The sequence below is a fragment of the Euprymna scolopes genome, chromosome 22 (assembly GCF_053919585.1).
Source record: "Euprymna scolopes isolate OS-2025 chromosome 22, ASM5391958v1, whole genome shotgun sequence".
Taxonomy (NCBI): Eukaryota; Metazoa; Mollusca; class Cephalopoda; order Sepiida; family Sepiolidae; genus Euprymna; species Euprymna scolopes.
The window spans coordinates 37,759,246-37,784,835 of record NC_136503.1 but is presented as its reverse complement, the minus strand read 5'-3'; the positions used below and the strand labels follow the sequence as shown (position 1 = coordinate 37,784,835).

At 35.4% G+C, this 25,590-nt stretch overlaps 1 protein-coding gene across 1 annotated transcript in view; it reads left to right on the top strand.

Annotated features, from left to right (window-relative positions):
• Window positions 1-16,163, top strand: part of LOC145243978 (uncharacterized) — a 35,084-nt gene extending 18,921 nt beyond the window's left edge. Inside the window, exons 2-4 of the mRNA XM_080107113.1 lie at window positions 132-225; window positions 8,499-9,167; window positions 15,541-16,163. Of these exons, the coding sequence (XP_079963239.1) occupies window positions 132-225; window positions 8,499-9,167; window positions 15,541-15,596 (819 nt within the window). The 3' untranslated portion in view covers window positions 15,597-16,163. The remainder of the gene's footprint in view (window positions 1-131; window positions 226-8,498; window positions 9,168-15,540) is intronic.
• Window positions 16,164-25,590: the final 9,427 nt, after the last annotated feature.

Sequence of the window (25,590 nt, the reverse complement as noted above, 5' to 3'; positions counted from 1 at the left end):
GATAAATTAGTTTAGAAGTTATTAAAAGCTATCCTACACAAGCTAGCACATTAAATGGATGTTAAACAACGACAACGAGGATCATGGTGGTGGTGGTGGTTGTTTTTCTATTTTGTTTATTTTGTTTTCAGTCACTGGTTCAACAAGCAAAACAGGAGAGGGAGGATAAAGATGCTGGTAATCATCTGACCCTAAATGAAAGATTTAACATGTTTGAAGAGACAGGTAAGTAAGAAGAGATTTGAAATGGTTTTGCGTCATTAGAGATCTTCCTTAACTTGGAAGAACCTAAAGCTTAAAGTTACAAATCAATATATATATATAGTAATTTATAAAAATATATATGGGAATTATGCTACACAAAATATTCCGCGATAATGAAACACAGAATATTCTGTGTAGCTTAATTGCCATACATATTTTCATAACTTACTACCTAGCTCTACCTATGTATCGAGCACTGTTAAAGTAAATACTGAAAATTCACGCATAGAATTATATCTTCGTATATCAATTTATGTGATTAAATGAAGTAATCATATGTATATATATATATATATATATATATATATATATATATATATATATACGACTAAAGTGTCCTATTTTTATTCCGTCCAAATGGATCAGAGAGGATTGCAAATTACATTGTTATGGTGACTGAAGTAATGTATTCATGACCTTTTCATCTCTCTGTTACAGATATTGATATAGTTTCTATATACATTTGTCTATTTATACTGAATTTATGTCTGCACAACAAGCACGATGCCTATATATATATATATATATATATATATATATATATATATATATTATGTATGTATATATCTATATATATATCTATATATATATATATATATATATTATGTATGCATATATATATATATATATATATATATATATATATATATATATATATATATATATATATATATATATACTGTACTTTGGGGTAATTTCGCCAAGTCCAGGGTAATTGCGCCAACTAGCTAAAAGTGCTCTTTTGGCAACCACGCATATAAAGAGCGCTTATTTTTAATTGCCGCAATAACCCCCGGATTTGGTGCAATTACACCAAACCCAAAGTAAGGTATATATATATATATATATATACTAGTATATATATATATATATATATATATATATATATATATATATACTAGTAAAAGTACCCGTCGTTGACTGGGTTCAAAAACAGCCTACAGAAAATGGATGGACTCTGATTTATGAAAGTATGATAGGTTATGAAAAGGAAGGGTTGTAAAGAGATAGCTTCGAATTTGGGGGTATCAAAACCAAAGCAAAATATCATGAAAGTAAAAATAAAATAGATAAACCCCATAATTTATTATACCATACCTGTTCACACTGAAACACTTATCACAATATTCTGTGGATCTATATTAAAAAACCTTGTTAAACTTTGTGACATATTTCCATTCTATGGAGGTCAGGCGCGAACGAACACCCCATAATTATAGTATACCATATTTCTTCAAACTGAAACATTATTATCAAAGTATACTTATGCAGATAGATATGAAAAGTCTTTATTAAAGTTTGTGCCTATTTCCATTCTATGGAGGCCATGCGCGAACGCACACTCCACAATTTTATTATACGATCCCTATTTAAGTTGAAACATACTTATCAAAATATTCTTATGTATATCTATATCAAAAACATTTGTAAACGTTTTTTTATTAATTTTTAAATTTTTTATTTCCATACTTTGTGGAAACGCAGACCCCACAATTTTAATGAACCACCGTTCTGCCAAATCAAACATACCCATTCCTGTGTCTCGATACATCTTCTATCATTATATGTAAAATAGTCAACCATATAGGAACCTATTTGTGACCAGACACACACACACACACACATACACACGCAGACATTCAGCTTTATGACTTTAAACTATATCCAATGGTGAGTCCCCAGCTTGCGGGCTTTGGGGAGTGTGGAGCAACTCCTTAATTGCCATTGCTCCCAGGTCCACTCTGACCCAGAGTGGTAGTACCTGTTAGGGTCCCAACTATGGGTTAAATAGAAACCAACTTGAAAAAAAAACAAATATATTCTATCAAAAACTTTTCTTCAAAATCACTAGATTCGGCATTAAATAACCTGAAAAGGTTTGATATGCGGTAAAACAAAAACCAACCAACATAAAGTATATATATAATCTTTCGTATAATGCTGTTTCAATTACTGCCAGTACCAGTAAATTCATGATTTCGCTATAATATTCATTTGCTAATATCTTTCCTCTGATGAGAAGAATGCATTTCTTTGAAACTTTGCAGATTAAGGAAATTTCAATACATCTTATTTGAGTATCCTGTCGAAGAATAAATTCATGTAGAATATATTCTATGATTAAATTTGTATTTGTAAAATGTTTTTGACTTGTGATGGGGGTATATATTTAAATGCTGCCCACATCAGCATTATGTGGCACAAGGCCAGAAAGTGGGAACCCTGCAGGCTCCCCTAAAGAAGGGGCACTCCTGCAATTTTAAAAATTGCCTGAGTAACCCCGTCGGCATTCCCCGGTCGGGGCGCTTCAGGCAGCAAGCAATAAACTTGCCCCACCGGAAAGCCCGGTGGCAAGGCCTGGGAGGGTGGACCTCCTAGGTATTACCCAGGTGGCGTACCTCAGTCCAACAGGTGCTGGGCCGGTTCCCTGCCACTCATCTGTTGGGCTGAGTGTCAAGTGACGAATCCTTGACGTGTACTACCCTGTCTCCCTGCAGCCGAAGCCGCGAGGAGACACATCCCATCACAATAAACTTGTGATGGGGGTATAAGACGAATGGATTTGCCAATCATTTTTATAACCAACGGCTGTGCTAAACAACCAATGAAAACGTCCCAAAATTATTATAAAAGTTGTCAAATTTTGGATTCAATCAGTTCGCCGTTTACTACATCAAGGACAGAATTTAATTCTTGGCCGTCATCTTGGTTAATGATCTGAACTACGCCGCCATCTTTGTTCAACACAATATCTCAGAACTTAAGAGGTTAACTACGCCATGGACCACATTTGATTTTTGGTCGCCATCTTGCTTACTGATCTGAACTACGCCGCCATCTTTGTTCAACACAATATCTCAAAACTTAACAGTATTCTTATATATATATATATATATATATATATATATATATATATATATATATATATATATATATATATACAGAGCAATCAAAATCAAATAAATAATTTTTAACAGACAATTTTTAGAAGGCTATTAATAGTGCAGAAATAGATTAAAGGAGTACTGAAAATAGGATGAATGGAGTTGAAAGTGAAAATAATTTTATTTGATTTGTTTAAACTGACTTATTTTTTTCCTTTTTTTTTTCTCTATAATTCTTATTTATTTTCAGTGCAACATTGCTTATTAGAGATGCGTTCGTGTAAAGACTATATATCGCAATTTTTCGGAAAATATTCCCCTCCTCAGGTGTTACTATTTTGCTCAACTCAAATTTTGTATAGTACAAGTGTAAAAGCTATAAAATCAGATAGTCTGGTCCACAGTGGACACAGGTTTCAGGATGGACTTTTTAATTAATAATCTGTTGATTTACTTTAAATGTCATATTATTTACTAGCAGGTCGCCAGCGTTGCCCAGTCGTAAGATACGCTTAAATATGCTATTTTAATTCATGCAGATTACATATTTATTTTTATAGAGGCAATTCTCTATCAATTATTATAGTGAACCTAATATATAGTAGTAAGAAGAAAAATATATATACATATATATATTGGAAAATTTAAAATGGCGCCCGACTCTCTGTTGAACACGGTAAGTTTAGGAAAATGAGTTAAAAATAAAAAAATATACAAAATACTGTTAAAAACTCACCGTATATATGTCAGCCTATGTCATGGTAACATATATTGAGCGAGTTTCTAACAATATTTTGTATAGTTTTTTTTTTAACTCATTTTCCCAAACTTATCGTGTTCAGCAGAAAGTTTGGCGCCATTTTAAATTTTCCAATACATCGGTAAACATTGTATGTTTTTCGAGCTGAATAAACATTTTACATTAAATAAATACACTAAAAACTTATCAAGTTAGGTAGAAAAGTAACTTATCTTGCCTTTGATAACATTTATTTGTTATATATTTGTTTTTTGACAACTATTTCGAATCTATATGTACAGTAAAATAAACCCAAAAACTCAAAACACACAGAAACATCACAAGCAAATATAAATGAAAGGAGAGTAGATCTGTTGTCTCTCTAATGGCATTCAACAGTAATTTGTGATACCTTCGCCTGATTAATCATTCTATTAACATGTGCTGTCCGCTGGGAAAATATAAATGAATGTATAATGAGGTGAGACTTTTCTCATTATTTATTTACTATCTCGGGCAATAGGAAAAAAAAATGATATTCAATCAGCATAAATTGAGCTTAAGCTTTTGAAATGATGCCGGAGAGAAATATAATAATATAAGAATGATACGATAAATGTGAGTCTCAAAGACGGGTTGATATCTAATAATGTCAGAGGAAGATTAAATTTAGATAGGGTGATGTGCGCTAAATAGGACATTTTGCTGCTACGGCTATGTTGAAAGAATGGATGAGAGTTATTGGGTTAGTAGGTGTGGAACAGTTGAGATAGCAGGGTCTGTTGACAGAGAAAAGCGAAAGAAAGCATGAAAGAATGTGATAATGATGGACTTGAGATAGAAAGATAAAAATGAAGACTTGGCCAATTTCTAAAAGCCATCCAACAAATGACAGTAAACGGTAAAGCAGATGATAAACTGATTATGATGATGTGACCTGGTCTTTCATTTTTTTGTTTTTAATCTTATTTACTTCCAATATTCCCAAGTATTTGTAGCCCCTCTCACTCTCAATAATTTTTATTAGATCTTAGATATTAGAGAGATCAAAGCCACAAAACCATCTGAGTGGAGTTTATTTCTTTTTATAAGAAAAGCATATTTAGTGGATATCGTCATTAAATAATCTGACATTATTTCTTAGGGTGTCAAGTTGGTGTTCATTCTTTTCACAAACTTTAAGGTTGTCCATAAATAGTAAGTAGTTGAGTGTAGGAAGTCCTTTCCCGAGTTCATATCCTGGCTTAACATTTTGTAAATGATGATAAAAAGCAGAAGAGAAAGATTATCACTCTGTCGTTTTACTCTAGAAGGCACTTCCTTCTCAATATTTATTTTATTCATTCTGCATCTTTGTAATGCTTTATTTCGTTTTCCTAAATAGACGTCATTGCTTTATTTATTCATTTATTTATTTATTTATTTTCAGACTATTATCCTCATCTTCATAGTTGTTGTTTCACAACGTTTCGGCCAACTATTCCTCTGGCCTTCAATGGGATAGGAATGCTGAGTCTCTTAACTGTATCCTCAGTAATTACTGCTTTCTATAGTTGTTATCTCACCACTAATCATCTGGCCGGCTTTGGGTAGGATTGAAACTGCTATCTTCAGACAATGCTCACCTGAAATCATAGAGATTCAGTATGGCGAAACAACCTGAAAACCATTCTGTTTTCAGAGTTAGTTGTTGCTTCTACCCTCAGCCCTTCTTCAACTGCATCACCTGGATTGGTGTCCATAACCTCTTCTAAGTCTCCCCTTCTCAATTTCTATTTTTAGTGTTTCAATTTCAATGGCAGATAATCATTCATATGTTCTAATCACGTGGGCTGTCCTGCAAGTTTTTTCTCAGTTCAAATAGTTCTGGTTCATTCACTGTGTATATCTTCCCTTAGAAGTATTACTCTTTAAATTACATTTCCTTACAATTCTATTATTAGTTCTAGCTTTAATGTTAATGTTTTGAGGGTTTTGCTGGATGATGGCCTGAGAAGGTTCATTCCTACCCCAACCGGACGAGAGACCTTCACTCAACACTGAAGACCCATTTACATTTAATAATAAAGGGAATGATTTGAGCAAGGTTTTCATTCTATAATTTTTCTTTTTTGAGATACTATCTCTAGGAGAGTTACTAGCCAAAGCTGAAGACCCAATCCCGGCTATGAGACCTAGTTAAACTCCCCCAGGTGTTATCTGGTAATTACAACTGTGGTTGATTTACATCAGAGGTTTGCTTCCTTTAGAGAGGTTGTAGTCACTACAACTTATGTGATCCCTCTACTCACACTCCCTATACCATTTGACCTTTGGTTGGGACTTAGTTTGCAGAGCATATTTCACACACTGATGAGTCATGCATGCCTCAGCTAAGGTAAGTTACTCTGGAGATTTCTGCAGAGATTACTTTACCTTTTGGTTCCACAGGAACACTCACCATTCACTAAACCTGTTGGTGTAGCAGTACTCGTATTTTCCACGTTGTGTGCTTTTAACACATGTTCAGCCACCAGGCATTGAGTACATTCATTATTATTATTCATTCACTTGGAGTTTTCGCACAGGCTATCATCAAAGAATCCTCTTTGAGAACAACTTGGTATTTCCTGAAGTCTGAGTGACCTTAAGTTTCCCCAGATTTCCAGTACTCTCCACCTCTTTTGATACCATTATTTACATATTAATATGAAAGCGTGTGTGTTATTTTGTATCATGCTTACATCTTTTTTCTTTCGAGTGGCCGTCGTTTAATTGTTATGACCTTCCATTTCTGTAATAGATAATTTTACCAAGAATTCTTTATAAGTTTTGGTTTCGGTTTCGATTATAGCTGAAGGAACTCAAGTTATATATATGGCAATTACTTCATCTTTACAGACTCCACTTTTTTTTTTTGCTCACTCTGCTCATGGCATGTGTCTTTTTGTGGTTAATGTGAGCTACTTTTGAGAGGAGCACATGATTACAATCCTCACATTTCCAACTGCTCAATTCAATGGGCAAAACTGACACATTGCCTTTCCGAAGGTTTCTCTTCAGTTCAGCATGATCGATTCTTTCCCTCGCAAAAAATTTCAAATCCCCCTCTAACTAGCCTCCTCCATTCAGGCCGGCATTTTGCCAGGGTCTCCCAGTTCTGAACAGGAATCTTGAAAGCTTTAAGATCGTCTTTTATGCAATCCTTGAAGTTTTTCTTTGGTCGATGTTGAGAACATTTCCCAGTCTTAAACTCGCCGTAAAACAGCTACTTAGGCAGCCTCACATCCTCCATTCATACAAAATGACCTACCCAGCGCAACCGATTCCTCTTCACCATTGCTTCGATGTTCAAACACTCAGCCTTCCTGAGAATATCCATATATATATATATATATATATATATATATATATATATACGTAAATTGAATAAAATCACAACCTACATGAATAGAAATTCACTTATTTTGGCGTTAAGCTCTTACAGCTGTTTCGTGAAAGGATGGAAAATTACCTCTCGTCCATAGAACTGCAAATCTTCCATCCAGTCACTCCTCAGAGACGCTTACAACTATTCCTAACTAGTTTTTCAATCCGTTGTGAACACGTTTATTTTTTCCACTGAAAACTCTTTTGAAAATTCATTGAGCTGAGATTATAATAGAGTTGGTATTATAGACAATTATATTCTAAACTTGCAACAGAAAGGAATTGTCGATAAAATAAAATAATATATATATATATATATATATATATATATATATAGAGAGAGAGAGAGAGAGAGAGAGAGAGAGAGAGAGATAGATAGATAGATAGATAGATAGATTATGCCGTATATGTACATATATATGTGTGTGTCAACATTTAACTTCAGTGATCCAGCGGGAACCTGTGTGTCAATGTGATTATGCCGTACGTGCTGAAGTTAAGCAACGTTGAACCTGGTCAGTACTAAATGGGTAACCATTTGGGACTTCCAAGTGCTGTATGTGCTCTCCGCTTATCTAAGCATTGTTTTCAGGCATCCTGGACTTCTCCCTGCCACTGGACACAAACAGTGCCGATTCAGGAGAGGTGTGGTTGGAGATTGTGCTAACCTTGCCTCACAATTAAATGTGCAGAGGGTATCCATTGTCATTCGAGACTGAATGGAGGCATCGAATATATGTATACATATATTTTTTTTTTCTTCATAAGTTTTGATTTCTGTTTCGATTCAAGCTGATGCACCCAAGATATATATTTTTTTTATTTTTGAAATCACAACTTTATTATATATAAGAATTGGTAGAAAATTGACTCTATAATAATATATACGAAATCTGCATGAATTAAAATATCATATTTAAGCGTATTTTACGACCAGGCTATGCTGGGCGTCCCAGCTAGCTTAGATAAATACTTTTGCAGTTTTAACAAAAGAGCTACAATAGTATTGAGGCCTCTTCAATTATGTCAAGCATCCACAGAATGCCAACATCAATATATTACATATGAAATTATTATTATTATTATTATTATTGATGATGATGATGATGATGATGATGATGATGATGATGATGATGATGATGATGATGATGATCTTAAAAAGATCTTTTTTTTTCTTCTTCTTTTTCTTCTTCTTCTTGTAGCTGGTCTAAAAAGGCTTTGTCCAAATGTGGAACAAGAATATTCTGCTTACCAGCCAATGACGGATTTAATTTATACGAGATGGGAGCGAACACGACCCCTGGAAGTCATTGGACTCCAGCAAAATCCAACACTATTATTGGACAAAGAAAGCAATAATAATAACCAACCAAAATCCAAAGTTGGGCTCTCGATTGAATCATTGATGAACTTTTGTAGCGATGATGAACTTCTGAAAAGGCCTACCAGTAATGTGTACACAATATCTCCTCTGCTTCTAAGAAAAGACATTGCTGCGATTGTTACAGATAATGTTGTGCTCGATGGCATCTCAACTCTCACAAAAAATACTGGCAAAAACTGTAACACCACAACATTGCTCACCGACAAAGAAGAGTCGTCGAAACGAAGGAACCGGACAGTAGCTAGGAAAGGTGCTAATATCACAAAAGCAAAAAGCAATGAGAAACTTTTTCCGTCTGATCCTTGGTGTTCCCTGAATCCCGGTTTAAGTGTTTGGGAAAAGGGTAGCCAGTTTCCAGCATCTTTTGATCTCTGCCCGACTGTGGATTTCTCAACTCCAGGAATGTGGACAACGAATATATTTTTGGACAAACGAAAAATATGGAATAGAAACGAGACAGTAATTAAAAACCTCAAAACAACAAAAGGTAAAAGAAATTTGGGGGGGGGGGCTTTTAAACTTTCCATTTTAAGAAGGAAATTCTCATAGAAATCAGAAAATGCATTATAAAAGAGAAATAAATATTAGGTTTTCTTCAACTCCACGTAATGTACTTGCAATAACCCTTATCCCTGAGTGGCTTCCGGGCCTTGATAAGTGGTGATCACTATGTAAAAAAAAAAAAAACTCCAGGAATGCTTGCTGCAGGCCTAAAATCAAACATCAGAAAAAAAAAAAAAACATAGTCAATACAGAATTTTCTAAAAAAAAATTTTTTTTTATAAACTTTTTTGTGAATATTCTGTATGGATACTTTATTTTGTCTGATAGGCCTGCAGCAAGCATGGGAGGGGCAAAAGAAAGCCGAATATTGTAATAGAAGACACTACTCACGCAAATCTGTTTAGCATTTCAGGCACAGGAATCAGGGTAAAAAAAAAAAAAAGTAAAAAAACTTGTGTCAATAGCTTGATTTTTTTTATGTTGCATTAATTTGCATTTGATGGAGAATAGCTGCTTTAAGAAGAACAAATTGAGGAGGATAGAAAGTTGAGTATTTGACAGCTGATAGAAAATATTGAAGTTGAGATTTATTGTTGCAAATTACAATTGATTTGAGGGTGCATCTTCCTCAGTGAGTTAAACGTGCCTCCAGATACCAACCTGTAAATTTCTACATACAGCGCCTAGCCTTCCCAAATGTTCACCCATCTGGTATTAGCCAGGCTCATCGTTGCTTAACTTCGATCATCTGGCAAAACTGGTGTGTCAACAAAGACAGGTTCGCAAAGTCTCTTCTGTGGGAGAGAGGCTGCAAGGAAAAGAAAAGGGCATCCCCCACTAAGCCACGAAGTCTATTTTGTACTCTGTCAAGGCAGGATAGGCTGTTTTTAGCAGCTCCTGCCCAGATGTGGCAGCAGTACTCCATTCTTGGACGTACTTGGCTTTTATACAGATAGAGAATTGCATCAGTAGTGAGATATCTTCTGGAGCGGTAGAAGGATCCCACCATTTTCCCAGCGTCCTTGGCAACAGACCTGATGTTCTTGTTTCATTTCAGATCAGGAGTACAGGTCAAACCCAGAAGCTTGTCCAAACATGGAGCCTCCCCAAGACGAGAGCCATCCATTTCAATTAATGCCAGATGGGGATCAGAGCATTTATGATGTAGAGATAGGAGCTTGGTCTTAGATGCATTAAAAGTAATCAGCCACCTCCTCCTCCTCTGTACCACGCACTCAAGATCAGAGGAGAGAGAATCAGAGAGAACTTTGTCATTTACGGCCTTTGATGTGTTGCCATCATCATCGTGTTATCAGCATAGATGTCAACGAATGATTTAAGTATGTGTTTTGGGAGATCATTGATGTAGATCAGGAAGAGAGTTGGGCCCAGGATGGACCCCTGAGGGACTCCAGCATTAATACTGTGGGCCTCTGATTTCTGCGCATCAACCACTACTCTTATGAACCTATTGGAGAGAAATGATTTAATGTTTGAGTAAACATTTCCAGTGATACCATATCTGGAAATCTTGTGAAGTAGGCCCTTATGCCATACCTTATCAAAGGCCTTTGATATGTCAAAAGCAATTGCCCTGGAAAGGAAGCCTTTGTCAAGAGATTCACTAGTCCTATGAGATATAACCGTTAGCACATCTGCTGTAGATCTTGCAAAGTGGAAACCATATTGCATGTCACTAAGAAGGTTGTATCTGTTGAGGTGGTTGACTACTTCTTTATTTAATATGGATTCCAGCAACTTACTCATGACACACAGGAGACTTATTGGTCTGTATTGAGAGGGAGATGACTTTTCACCTGAATTCTTAAATACAGGGCATACTGATGAGATATTCCAGGGTATTGGAAAGCACTTCTCCTTAAGGCAATGCTTAAACAGTTTTGTAAGTATGAGGGCGAGTTCTGGTTGGAGCTTTTTCAGCACTATTACTGGAATGCTGTCAAAGCCAGTTGCTTTACTGGAATCAAGGTTCTTGATTAGCTTGGCGACCTCATGCACAGATATTTGTATGTTGCATAGCGTGTTGTCTGTTATAGGAGGAAATACGGGGAGTTGATGGCCTTTGTCGCATAGGGTAGAGTTAGCTGCAAAGTTCTTGGCAAATAGTCTGGCCTTGTCTGACGCTGACGAGATAACCTTAGGTCCATTGATTGGGATAGAACGCACGCTTCTGTTCAAGATCCTGTTTGCTATTTGCTGGAACTGGTGAGAACCAAGCCGCTGCTCAGCTACTTTGGATTTAACGGACTGAGCATATAGCTCTCTTGTATTTTTTATTACTCTTTTACAGTTGTTGCTGGCAGTCCTGAAAGCAGCTTTAGTCTCAGTACATCTATTACGTTGGTAGCTATGAAAAAAGTGATTTCTGTGCGCGATGGCAGCAGCACATTCAGGGGAGAACCATGGCTGGCTGTTAGGCTTTTGTTGGAATGTTTTGGATGGTATGAATCGGTCTATGCCTACAATTAACCATTCGGTCAGGTCTGATACTATAGAGGACACATCCTTTTTAAACATGGAATTCAGAGGTAGGTCAGATATGAATGTATGGAAGCTATCCCAGTCAGCCATAGAGTATCGATATACGGTATGGTGGAGAGGTATGTCTGAAGACTTATTATATTTTATTTTTATCTTAACTGCTACAACAGAGTGGTCAGAGGATCCCAGAGGAGATAGAACGGAAAATGAACATGGCTCAGGGGAAGTTGTGAGGAAAAGGTCTAGAAGGCTTGCATACTGACCAGTAGTATCGGGCACACAGGTGGGTTCGTGAACAATCTGAGTGAGGTCATAGGCAGTGGAAAAATCATGACAGAACCTCCTCTTGTCATCGGTTTTATTTCAGTGGGTCAGCCATTCCACATTATGGACACTGAACTCACCACAAATGTGAATGTTAGCCGAAGGATGAGCAGACAGGATGTGGTCAATTTTCTCAGATATGCTCTTAAAGATAGTAACCCCACTGTTGTGGGGGCGATAGAGGGCAAATATAAATGCAGTGGTGTAAGCTAGTGCAACCCAGAAGCACATATAAGGTAAATTAGGGTCTTCTCTGGAGATATCCCTACCACATGGAATGCCATCTTTGATGTAGGCACATATTCCATGCCCATGGCGATCTTGGGGGTCAGATTTAGATGTTAAGTTAGAGTATCCTTTAATTATGAATTCGTCTAGGGAAGTGGGATGCCCTATGCCTGTTTCATTTAGAAAGAATATGTCCGGTTTTGTCTCCTGTAATTGTGTTTCAACCTCTGGAAAGTTGGAACATAGACCCCTGATGTTGGAGACCTGGTAGTAGGGGTCTACGTTTGAGGATGGGGTTCTAGGTTTATTCATATTTCTTTTTTGGAGATTTGTCATGATGAGGTTTTGGGGTTTGTGGAGCAGGTCGGTAGACTTGGTTGGAGCAGGACAGAGGGGGAAAGTAAGAGAGAAAAAGACAAGCACATGATAAGGTAAAGCTGTAACAATTACCCACTAGTATGGCATCGAGAGACCCTACCAGAAACTACTGTATGGTCCAGAATCCATTCACCAAATGGCAATACAGCAGCCCTGGTACTTTGCACCTGCTGATAGGACAGCCTCCTTAGTGGTTAATCCAAGGTTCAAGTCCCTGACTATCAGGCAGGTAACGTCAGCCCAGATGAAACGTTTACCTCCAGCACCCTTACTAGTGACATGACGACAAGGATAGACATAGAAACAGAAATTTTCCGACATCTCAGGCTACTGTTTACAAAGTACTACCGACATGGAAAGCAGCTTTTTCTTCACCCTTTGTCAGAAAAATCACTCCTTGGAAATGAGGACTGAAGGACAAAAAAGGAGAAACGAGAGTTACTGGAGCTGCCGATAACATATCCTCATGCATTATCTACTCTCCATTGAAAAAAAAAAAATGGAAAAAAAAAAAAGGTGAGAAGGACTTATTAATATCTACTTAATATAAGTCCTTTGCCCCATTCCCAGTTTAGGATATTACTTGAAGATAGTCTCCCCTCCCATATTAATGCATGCATACTTTTGCCTTTATCTATTTAGCTCCACCCCATAACAAATATGCTACAATGGAACTTTTATCAAATTGGAAAGTCTGGTTAGTTTTAACTCGTTTAAAAATCTAGTAATACCTTTAGGGTTATGTATTAGCTTTAGACTCTTAATGGCAAATAAAACTTTTTGTGAATATTCTATATCGAATACGTTTATTTTTATGTTCTTGTTGCATATATAAAATAAAGTGAAAGTTTCCCCTATTTCATTGAACATTATAGCTTTGGAATCAAAATCTGCATTTCCTAATCTGCTTCAGCAGCTACTCAAGCCATTTCTGAATGCATGTCTTAAGAAAATATGCATTAATTTCTTCAAAACCATCATTTGCCTCTTGCACAAAGTATTGTTGCCACATCCTGGCTGATGCATCTATTACTAGTCTCTTCCTCTTAGATACAGTTAGAAAAAGAGTCTCCAGTCTAAGAGAATCCGCACTATCAGCCAAATGTCAACCTCTGTCCCATCGCCGTGTATGTTCTATAAATATTTTGATGGTATGTTTTATAAGTATTTTGATGGAATGTGCTCTGACAAATTCGTTGCACTTGTGTCCCCTCGACATAAATACTCCTGATTAACTCAACAGGTAGCAAACTTATCTATACTGTAGAAATCCCTAGATGCCAGAAAGTCTTTCATTCTAATAATTTCTTTTTTCGGACTGTTAGACTTTAGAATTCCCTCCCAATTTCCTGCTTTCTTTATTGTATTAAATGCAAAAATTTAAATGCAATTAAAACAAAAATCTCATTGCTCAAATCCTTACGTAGTGTCCTTGTATTAATGGTCCCAAATAGTAGCCATATGTTTCGTTTGGGGGTGGAGGGGATTAAAAGTTTAATAAAACACATATTCAGGGTATACACATGTCTCAATGAATGTGTTGTAAAGTCTTCTTTTGATAGTACTAATTATCCGCATATGTTATTTGCACATGTGTAATTATTCCCACAGATTGTCACAATTTCAGAAATATAAAAAGTATGAGCTGTGATTTATAAATGTCATGTAAAGGGTGGCCCATTTAAAAGTAGCCCGATCTTAATCTTTTTCTTAACGACCAACTGACACCACAAGACAAAATGCAACCCCTTTTCCAACAAGATGACGCTACATGCCACAAGTTTCACAGATTACTGACATGAATTCATGACATGTTTACGGAAGAGAGAACAATAAGCAAAGTGTTATGGCCACCACGTTCCCTGGGCATCATGTGATTTTAATCTTTGGGGGACTTTAAAACAAAAAGTTTATCTGCAAATAATCCTCACAATCCAGGCCAACTAAAGAAGAACATTACCAACGTTATCAGGAGAATCATTAGAGAAGATCTACCGGCAGTATCTGCAAACGTTGTTAAATGTGCCTAGAAATGAATAGATGTCAACGGGGAGCACTTCCAGCATCTTTTATAACACTACAGGTAGTTTAAACAATGCTACATGTAATTTAAACAATGCTACAGGTAATTTAGACAATAAAAGAATGTCCCTCCTCTCTACTACATTTTTCTGGGCTACTTTTAAGTGGGCCATCTTGTGTATTGCTCTTTTTATCATAGTATTTCTAATATTTCTGTTTAGCATCTTTTATAACACTACAGGTAATTTAAATAATACTACAGGTAATTTAAATAACACTACAGGTAATTTAAACAATAAAAGAATGTGCCTCCTCTCTACTACATTTTTATGGGCTACTTTTGAATGGGCCACCCTGTATAAAAGGAACTTTGTGTGTGTGTGTGTGTGTGTGTGTGTGTGTGTGTGTGTGTGTGTGTGTGTGTGTGTGTGTGTGTGTTTGAATGAGTGAGATCCTTCCATGTAGACTCCAAAACGTTTTTTTTTAATTTAAGAATGTACTTGATGTGTCTGGGGATGTTCTTACGTAGGATTTGTATCGGAATGCTTCCAATAGGTATCAAAATTTGATAATCGAAACAATCGGATTAAAGAAATATCGATTTTGATCAAACTTCAGACAATGTTCATCTGGAACCGTAGAGATTCAACGTCTCTATCAACTGCGCCACGGGCCCCGAAGGGCGATCAAGGTTGGATTCTTTGATCTTATAAATCCACGTTTATTTATTATCTGATCTTCCATAGTTGGGTCTGTACCGATTGGTATATATATATATATTATTCCTTAATTGGAATTCATTTTTTGAGATGAGCATTATATGTTAATTTTTATTTTTATTTCGGACTATTAGTCTCATCTTTATTAGTTGTTGTTTTTGGATCTTGTTTTTTTTTTTCCAGATGAACATTGTCTGAAGATAGCGGTTTCAATCCCACCCAAAGCGTGCCAGAGGTAATTGGTCAAAAATGTGGTGAGACGACAACAACTACGGATGGCAGTGATGGCTGAGAATACAGTTAGGAGATTCGAAGTTCCTATCCGTCGCGGTTACCACCTGATGAAGGCCAGAGGAAGTTGGCCGAAACGTTGTGAACCAATAAAAAAAAAGATCCAAAAACAACAACTAATAAAGATGAGACTAATGGTCCGAAATGAAAATAAAAATTAACATATTTTCATTTGTATCATTTTTTTCCTATTTATTTATTCGTATCATTTTACTGTGCCATTTTTTACCTGTGCCAGTTTTAACTAAATTCGTAATTAGGATCAATATATTTTAGTCTTACTGGTAATTTAAAGTCAATAAATATTTGTCGTTTTATTATCAGTACCAGCAATCGAAAATTAAGTTTTAAAAAAATAAATTAATTAAAAGAATCGTTTCTGGGATTGAAAATCAGGCTAAAATTTTTCCGATTCCGATACTGATTCCAATTCCAATACTCCAAAACTTCCGCTTTTTCTGATTCTGATTAATCGTCCCAATACTAAGTAAATACCTTAGTCAACGATTTACGGCTGTTTGTTTGTTTCGCATTTCAGGCTTGCCGCTTAGAAAAATGAATTTATCAATTCTTTCTCCAACTTTTATCCGAGATTCTAAAAATCAAAAGTTTACAAAATCTATTGTTCTGAAGATTATTCCAGACGAGATGGATTCGTCTGAATTGAGTCTCAAAAAAAGCGCCGAAATTCAAAGCAATCAGACATCGAGAATCTGTCTATGGTAAGTGGAAGATTTGATGAATTTACAAAAAATTAGATTTATGAATGCTAATATTATAATGTAATAATATTACTGACCAGCTTCCTTAGAATACAATTTTTATATAATCTTGTTGCATATAAAAAATGAAGTGAAAATTTCCCCTATTTCATTGACCGTTATAGCTTTAGAATCAAAATCTGCATATTTTAATCTGTTTCAGCAGCTACTTAAGCCATTTCTGAATGCATGTTTTAGTATGCGTTCATTTCATTCTTTTTCAATTAAAACAAGTTTTTTCGGCTTAACTACTTCCCTACTACAGTCTTCCACACAAAATATTAAATGTCTTTTACTCTCATACTAACATCTACTTCCACTGTCACTCATTGGGAATTGTTTTTAATGGGTTAACTATTTTGACTTAACACTGTTAATATTTCATTTTTAAGCTCTTTCTATTGTCTGTTATCGACTATACATTTTCAATCTAAATACTTCATATATTATTTCGTCCAGACATTCCGGGTGTTTTATTCCAAATAGCTTTTTCAAGATTTTCAGTTGACATAATAAATGAATAGCATGTTGCCTGTTAGAAACACAGACTGGTCTTCAGAGTTAGCACAACACTAGTCACTTATAATGTTCATGCTTTTAAATGTTGGAATACCTCACGTTGTTTAAATTGATGGAAGATATGGACGCCAGGGATTAAAATATTGAATTTTAAATACTATTTTATTTTATTAATCTGTTATTTAATTATTAATAACTAGCTGTACCCGGCCACACGCTGCCGTGGCTCAGTCTGGTTAATGAAAGTAATAGATTGATTTGTATCGTTTGCACACACACACACACACACACACACACACACACACACACACACATGACTGTAATAAATTTTAAATATGATTCTAAAAAATAGCACGGTAACATAAGTGTATAAGCAAAATATTTATTAATAATATTTAAGATGTATTTAATGAAAAATAAGAAAAATTGCAGCCTTATGTACGCACACATGCACACATGCATGCATGTACACACGCATGCATGCATGCACACATGAACACACATATGCACACACGCACACATGCACACACATATGCACACACGCAAACAAACAATACTGCAATAACTTTCAAATACCATTCTGTAAAATAACTCGGTAATATAAGTGCATAAGCACAATAGTTAGTAATGACATCTGTGAAGTATTTAATGAAAAATAAAATTTTAATCTATCGTACACATGCACACATGCACGCACACATACATGCAAACAAACAAACACAACTGTAAGAAATTGTAAATACCATTGTAAAAACAGCATGGTAGCCTAAGCATGTTAGAACAATGTTTATTATTTACATATGCGACTTATTGAATGAAAAATTTTAGCATTTAAAACATGTCTGTTAGTGACGCCATGTTTTAATGTTAGAAATTGTTCGTTTATTTAGTAGAAATGAATTCCAGTATTTGAGATTTTCAGTGCTAAGCCAATCAGAAAGGACGGGTTTGGGAAAAGGAGACATTATTTATGAATCAGAAAAGGGAAAGCTTGTTATGTGTGTTTATAATCCAGTTACTATGAGTGTAACCAAATTATATTTAGAAAGTGTAGATTTCCTCCTGGTTTTAACTGATGGTGGAAGGATGGAAAAATAGGAACTTCTTCTCAAGATGTTGTGGTTATGATGGTGTTGCTTCTAGAATGCAATGTAGCATTTTATTATAACGACTAAATGTGTCTAAAATGGCATTCTAAAGTTACATAAGACAGTGGCTAATAGTCTAGACATATTAAATTTGTATGTGGTATCTGTTGTTGCAAACCTACGGTACTTTAATCCACAGGGAAATTTCTGCAGTCATTTTATTATATAGGAGATTATCGAATGTTAAATATCACTTTATAAATAATAATGAACATGTTAGTGTGTAATTATCAAAGTTATGTTGAGGCGGAAAAAACAGACATCCATGAATTTCTAATTAATCAAATGAAAATTACAATATAAATTATGATTTGCAGAAGCTTAAATTATAGTTTAAAATGAAAGAAATTTCTGTGCAAGGTAGAAGGAAGCTTAAATGATAACTTAAATCCAATAATTATCTAAGAATTAATTATTGGGAGCTTAAAGAATACTTTTAAAAATATTTATTATTATTATTATTATTATTATTATTATTATTATTATTATTATTATTATTATATATCTGATGGAAATCAAATGTAGAATCTTCTTCTTAAGAAACCAATGCTTTAACAATTCTCACAAAAAGTACTGTTCCAAGTTCCGCATAAAATAGTCCAAATAATATGCTTACAAAAATACTGTTTGATCAACTAACCAAGATAACTACATTTGTCAGCATGTTTTCTTTTGAATTTTTTAAAGCTGTTTTTTTTTTTATTATAAAGCGATTAATTCTTAATTCTATTTTGTTCATCTAAATTATTTAGAGTGAAATGGGTTTCTTTCAAATAATTTCCGTTTTTTTAGCATAGATAAAAAATAACATGAAAATATTAAATTGAAAGTGTGTTATTTTTTAAGAAGAAAATCGGTCGACATACAAGATTAAAGGTCGACTATTTATTCTTTCCCTATCTCTTTGAATTGTAACAAATGGAAATGCTTAAAATATCGGTGAATATCGAAAAATTGTATCTTATTAAATATTTTCTTGGTGTCCATAGGCAGAGTGGAGGTACAAAAGATTAAAGGAGTAAAAACTCTGCTGTTTTGTCTAAATATGTATAAACAAATATTGAACAGGATTAAATATAAAAACTGATTGAAAATATTTAGGGGGGATTTTAAAGAACACCGATTGATATCTAGCATAAAATCACTGACAAAATCGATTTTAATATCTGCCTTTTGTTAAGAAAATTATTGACGTCGTAAAGTCCATGGGTAGAAAATCGCCTTCACTTTATAAACAAGATTATTGTACTGATCGTATTCCACATTCCCCACTGATGGAATAAATGAATTGGCTATTAAAAATACTGACTGATCTTCAGAGTTAACACGACAATAGTCACAATATTTATACTTTTAATTATTGATTTCTTTTTTTTTTTTAATTGTGGAATACCACACATATTTTAATGAGAAAAGTTTTTCTTTCAGGCATAATTTGCATACAGTGTCTCTTCCTTTATGAACTGATGCCTTCTTAACAGTTTATTACATTATATTTAGGTGCTTTTTACCTGCATCGTTAACATGAATATATAGATAATAGTGCTATTTTATACGTATAATTAAACCAATACAAATAAGATCTACACGTTGTTTGTTTGAATCCACTTCGATAGACCATTCCATTCCACTATTACAATAAAAACAAAGGAAGGACTTGTTGCTCCTCATGCTTCCAAAAACTATTATTAGCGATAATAATTTGGACACTGGTTAAATTCTCTGCTTCTAAATTAGTTCTTTTATATATAAAATTCTGACTTAGGTACCTCAAAATTAAATCAGTTCCCAGTTAAACCACGACTAATATTTTGAACAAGTTTGGTGACAATTGGTCAAGCAATGTGGATGTTAGGCTGTACAAAACATAGTAACAAATTAAACTGAAAACATAACCGCCATCTTGGCAGAAGTAAAGAGGGCTTTAGAGTCCAAAGACTCAACTCCAATTTCTAAAATGTTAAAAGGTTTAACTATCGACTTCTCAAGCAATAAGCAATTTGCTCTAAGCCTACAGTACTTATTGTGGTGCAACAGCAACTCACTTTAATATTATTTTATGTCAAACACTTTGTGTAGCAGTATGTAATAGATAACTGTGTATTTATTTTAGTATATTAAATGTATTACCGCTCTGTATGGCCAGTGTATAGGTTGATGTGTAATTAATTCAAAATGACTTCTCTTCTGGGGGTTTTTTTCAGTCCATATTATGAACCATTGATCGTATACAGTTAGTTTAACATAATTCACGACTTATAGTGAGAATTTTCCCTTCGTTTTTATAAACAAAACAAAAACTATTTTCTCTACTATAAATATTGATTGATTATTTTTTTTTTTCAGACATTTTCTTTCGATGTGGTTTATGGGAGATAAAGATAAACGATGTTGTATATTCAACGATGTCGCTTGACGAACAAAAGTGACAGATGACGTGATCAAAGGACATATCTCTTGCTGTGTGCAGTGAAACGACATCCACAAATAAATAAAGGACATTACGCATCATTAATCAAGTGACCAAGTACATGTGTTTTCGAATCGCATGCTCAATTAGTAGGTCATGGTGTTTTGGTTTAGGCCAGATTCTGTGTAAAAAAAAAAAAATTAAAACAAAAAAAAAGGAAAAGAAAAAAAGGAAAAGAAAGAAAGATAAAAGTGGACATCTTACTGTAAAGAAGAAAGAAAAAAAAACGAGAGATGGAAAGTCCAACTTCTAAGGACATTCTCAATGCATTTATTCATTCATGCAAAACTATGTTTCCGCCTTTTTATGGACTTGGAAGTGATAAATTAAATTGTTGGAAATGTCCAGATTATTTAAAACTGTGTTACATTGCCGCTCGCTATCTCTTTGCAAAGTTCGCTACGTGATATACTTGCAATATTAATTAAAAAATAATAATTTTATACAAAAGTTTGTTGTAAGTCCGAAGCAACAAAAATATTTCTCGTTTATTCACAAAGATAAACATTAGTATTTTTGTAATTTCCGTACAAATTTATTAATCGTTTAAATGTGATCATAAAGAAAGAAAAAGATATAATAATTCAGTTTGCTTTTCAGTTACAATTTAGAAATAGATCGCAACTTGTTGAAAATAAAGTCGGTCCCGCAAAAGAACGGAACATTTGAACACAAATGCTAAATATTTGTCCAGGAAATAAAACAATATTGCGAAACCGAACTATCTGTTACATTAAAATCCAAATGTTCATTGAATTAAAAAAACAATAACAAATAAATTAGTTGATTAATAAAATGTCATTTTTAAAATTAGTTACCCTTGCAGCTGATATCCTGTATACGAGGTGCCTTTAATAAGTTCCCAGACTTTTTTTTTGTACAGACATTTAAAATTGTCGTAGATTCTTGAAAATTCACTAAGTTATTGCTATACATCTTATGAGATGACTGACCAATTTTTATGATTTCAGGTTCAAATGAACAGTTTTTTTTTTGTTTTTTTTTTACACAGAGATCACCACTTATCAAGGCCCGGAAGCCACTCAGGGATAAGGGTTATTGCAAGTACATTATGTTAGTGAGGAGATTTGATGAAGTGTTTACTTAAGGGGGCGGTTCATTAGGAATTTGTTAACATTAGACTTGAAGACATCCAAGTTGTAGTCCGGAGGGAAGCAGGCAGACGGAACAGAGTTCCACAGGCGTGCAGTTCTAAGAAAGAAGCTTTGTTCATGAAATCCGCGTTTTGATTTAGGCACAGATATAGAGTGGGGGAAATTTTTCACAGTGGATTCAGCTAGACGGGTGTTTTTCGTGAAAGATTGGCGAGGGGGGACCAGGGATTGGAGTTCAGACGAGCACCTGCCATGAAAATAACGATAAAACAAGGATAGGCTTGCAACGTCTCTTCTGTGGGAGAGGGGTTGCAGGGTAGAGAAAAGGGCATCCCCCACTAAACCACATCAAGATTGCAATACACCCTACTAAGGCCTGATTGTCACAGCTGGTGAATTTCAAAAATGCAATGTGGACGTGAGGACACTTTAGAAGGACGATATGTAATAAAATTCTGTTTTAAACTTGGAAAAAATGCCACAGAAACGTCTGGAGTATTTCAGACTGCTTTTGATCTATCTTGTATGAATTGAGCATCAGTTTTTGAGTGGCATAAGAGATTCAAGGAAGGCAAAAAGTTTGTGAGAGGTGTAAGAGGAGTAAGGAAGTCAGAATTGATTGGCTAAATGAAGAATTTCATGGATAAGGATCGTCGTGTGTCCATAGAGACAATAAGTGCACAGTTTGATGTCAGTGTGGGAACTATACACAATTATATGCAAGGAACTGAAGATGTAGAAGATTTGCACAAAGTTTGTCTCAAGGGTGCTCAGAGAAGATCAGAAAGAAAGACGTCATAACAGCTGGTCGAGCTGATCAATTCAGATCCTGCAGTTCTTGATGCTCTAGTGACTTGCGATAAAAGCTGGATCTACTACTATGACCCAGAGACTAAGAGACAGTTTTCATTGGAAGCATGCTGACTCTCCCAGACCCAAGAAGACCAGACAGAGCAAATCCATCCAGAAACTTATGATAGTCCCTTTTTTTTTTGACAGCACTTTCTTTTTCTCTCTTACTTTTCCTCTCTGCCCTGCTCTAACCAAGTCTGTCGACCTGTTCCACAAATCCCAAAACTCCATCATGAAAAGTCTCCAGGAAAAATACACGATTAAACCCAGAATTTCAACTTTCAACGTAGACCCCCCCCCCTACCATGTTTCCTTCTTCAACATCAGGGGTCTACGTTCCAACCTTCCAGTGGTTGAAATCCAATTACGGGAGACTAAACCAGACCTATTATGCCTAAGTGAAATTGATATTGGACCAATTATTTCCCTAGATGAGTTCGTAATTAAAAGATACTCTAACTTAACATCCAAATCTGACCTTCAGGATCGCCATAGGCATGGAATATGTGCCTACATTAAAGATGGCTTTTCATGTGGTAGGGACATCTATCGCCCCCACAACAGCAGAGTTATTATCTTTAAGAGCATATCTGAGAAAATTGATTACATCCTGTCTACTCATCCTTCGGCTAAAATTCACATCTGTGGAAACTTCAATGTTCATAATGTGGAATGGTTAACCCACTCAAGCAAGACAGATGATGAGGGGAGGTTCTGTCACGCTTTCTCTATTGCTTATGACCTCACTCAGATTGTTCATGAGCCCACCTGTATACCTGACACTGACGGTCAGTATGCAAGTCTTCTAGACCTTTTTCTCACAACTTGCCCTGAGCTATGTTGATCTTCCGTTCTGTCTCCACTGGGATCTTCTGACCACTCGGTTGTATCAATTAAGATAAAACGAAATGTAATAAATCCTCTGACATACCTCTCCATCATACAGTATATCGACACTCTATGGCTGACTGGGATAGCTTCCATACATTTATATTAGATCTATCTCTGCGTTCCATGTTTAAAAAGAATATGTCCTTTATAGTATCAGACCTGACAGAATGGCTAATTGTAGATATAGACTGCTTCATACTCTCCAAAAAATTCCAGCAAAAACCTAACAACCAGCCATGGTTTTTCCAGAATGTGCTGCTGCAATTGTGCACAGAAATCACTTTTTCCATTGCTTCCAACATAATCTTTCAGGACTGCCATCAACCACTGTAAAGGAGTAATAAAGAACATGAGAAAGTTGCATGCTGAGTCTGTCAAGTTCAAAGTAGCTGAGCAGCGGCTTGGTTCCCACCAGTTTTGGCAAATAGCAAACAGGATCCTGAATAGAAGTGTTTGCTCTATCCCAATCATCATCAATGGACCTGAGGTAATCTCGTCAGCATCAGACAAAGCCAAACTCTTTGCCAAGAACTTTGCAGCTAACTCTACCATATGCGAACAAGGCTGTCAATCCTCCAATCCTCCTGTATTTCCTCCAAAGCACGCTGTGTGACATACAAATATCTGTGCATGATGCTATCAAGCTAATAAAAAACTTTGATTCCAGTAAAGCAATTGGCCTTGATGGCATTCCAATTATAGTGCTGAAAAAGTTTCAACCAGAACTAGCTCTCATACTTACAAAGCTGTTTAAGTGTTGTCTAAAGGAGAATTGCTTCCCAACACCCTGGAAAACTTCATCAGTATGACCCGTAGTTCGTCATCTCCCTCTCAATACAGACAAATAAGTCTCCTGTGTGTCATGAGTAAGTTGCTGAAATCTGTGTTAAATAGGGAAGTAGTCAACCACCTTAGCAAAAATAACCGTCTTAGTGACATGTTGTTTGTGGTGTCTGATGAAAAGGATACCTTATCATAAAATTAACCGTGTTTGAAGTACAATTGAACCATGATACTTGATTTTTGCATTTTAGACTTTAATAATAATTTTATAAAATGAACATTAGGTTCTCTACAGCGCAATGTAGACTATAATGTATTGTGAACTAAGTCCATTCAGGGAGGCATGTGAAGCGTCCTTCCAGTGCACCATGATGGATCTCCAACTAGACTAGGCAATCAATCGATTTGATTGAAAAATGGGTGATTTCACTGAAAAATAGGAGTGTGAAACATTCGTTTATCATCAGTCAATCCCGGGCAACATCAAGCCTCTCTGATAGTTTAGAGAACATAATTAAGAGTTGTAATAGACAAATACGTAATGATAAGACTAATAAGACACACATTATCCACCACATCACGTTTTCAAATCCTGTATGGGAGGTGAGGGAATTTGCTTCACAGATGTTTAACCTGTTGCCAAATTCATTCCTTTTTCTTCTTCTTTATGAATTTTTAAGCAATCTCTTTGATTCATGTATTTACAGCCAGAAATTAAGATATTTTGTTCTTTAGTCTTTTTTTTAGACTTTGTGCAATGTCTTGCAAAAGACAATGTCAGTGTTTTTTTATACCCTTCCCCCTCCACTTGGAAAAACATTTATTATTTTTCTTGAAAGTTCAAATTTTACCATTGGTATAATTCATTTTGACACACAGGTTTACATTAGATCAACAAAGTTAAGCAACGTAGAAACCTGGCCAGTGCTAAAATGGGTGACCTTTTGGTAAGATCAGGTGCTGTATGTCCTTTGAAGTCTGGAGAGGGGTGGGCATCATCAGGCTATTATTGCCCAAGACATGCTGCATAAAATAATGTAGAGCCCCTTCCCATGACTCTGGAGGGTTTTGCTTGACTTAGCCAACACTGACAAGAATGACTAGTCAGAGAGCATAATTTTGAAGCAAAAAATGAATTCATTTATTTATTGCGGACTATTATCCTCATCTTTTTAGTTGCTGTTTCACAACGTTTCAGCCAACTATTACTTTGGCCTTCGTCAGGTGGTAACCGCGATAGGATAGGAACTCTGAATCTCCTAACTACATTCTCAGCAATAATTGCATTTGGGGCCTGTGGCGTAGTGGATAGAGACGTTCAATCTCTACAGTTCCAGGTGAGCATTGTCTGAAGATAGTGGTTTCAATCCTATTCAAAGCTGGCCAGAGGCTTAGTTGGCCAA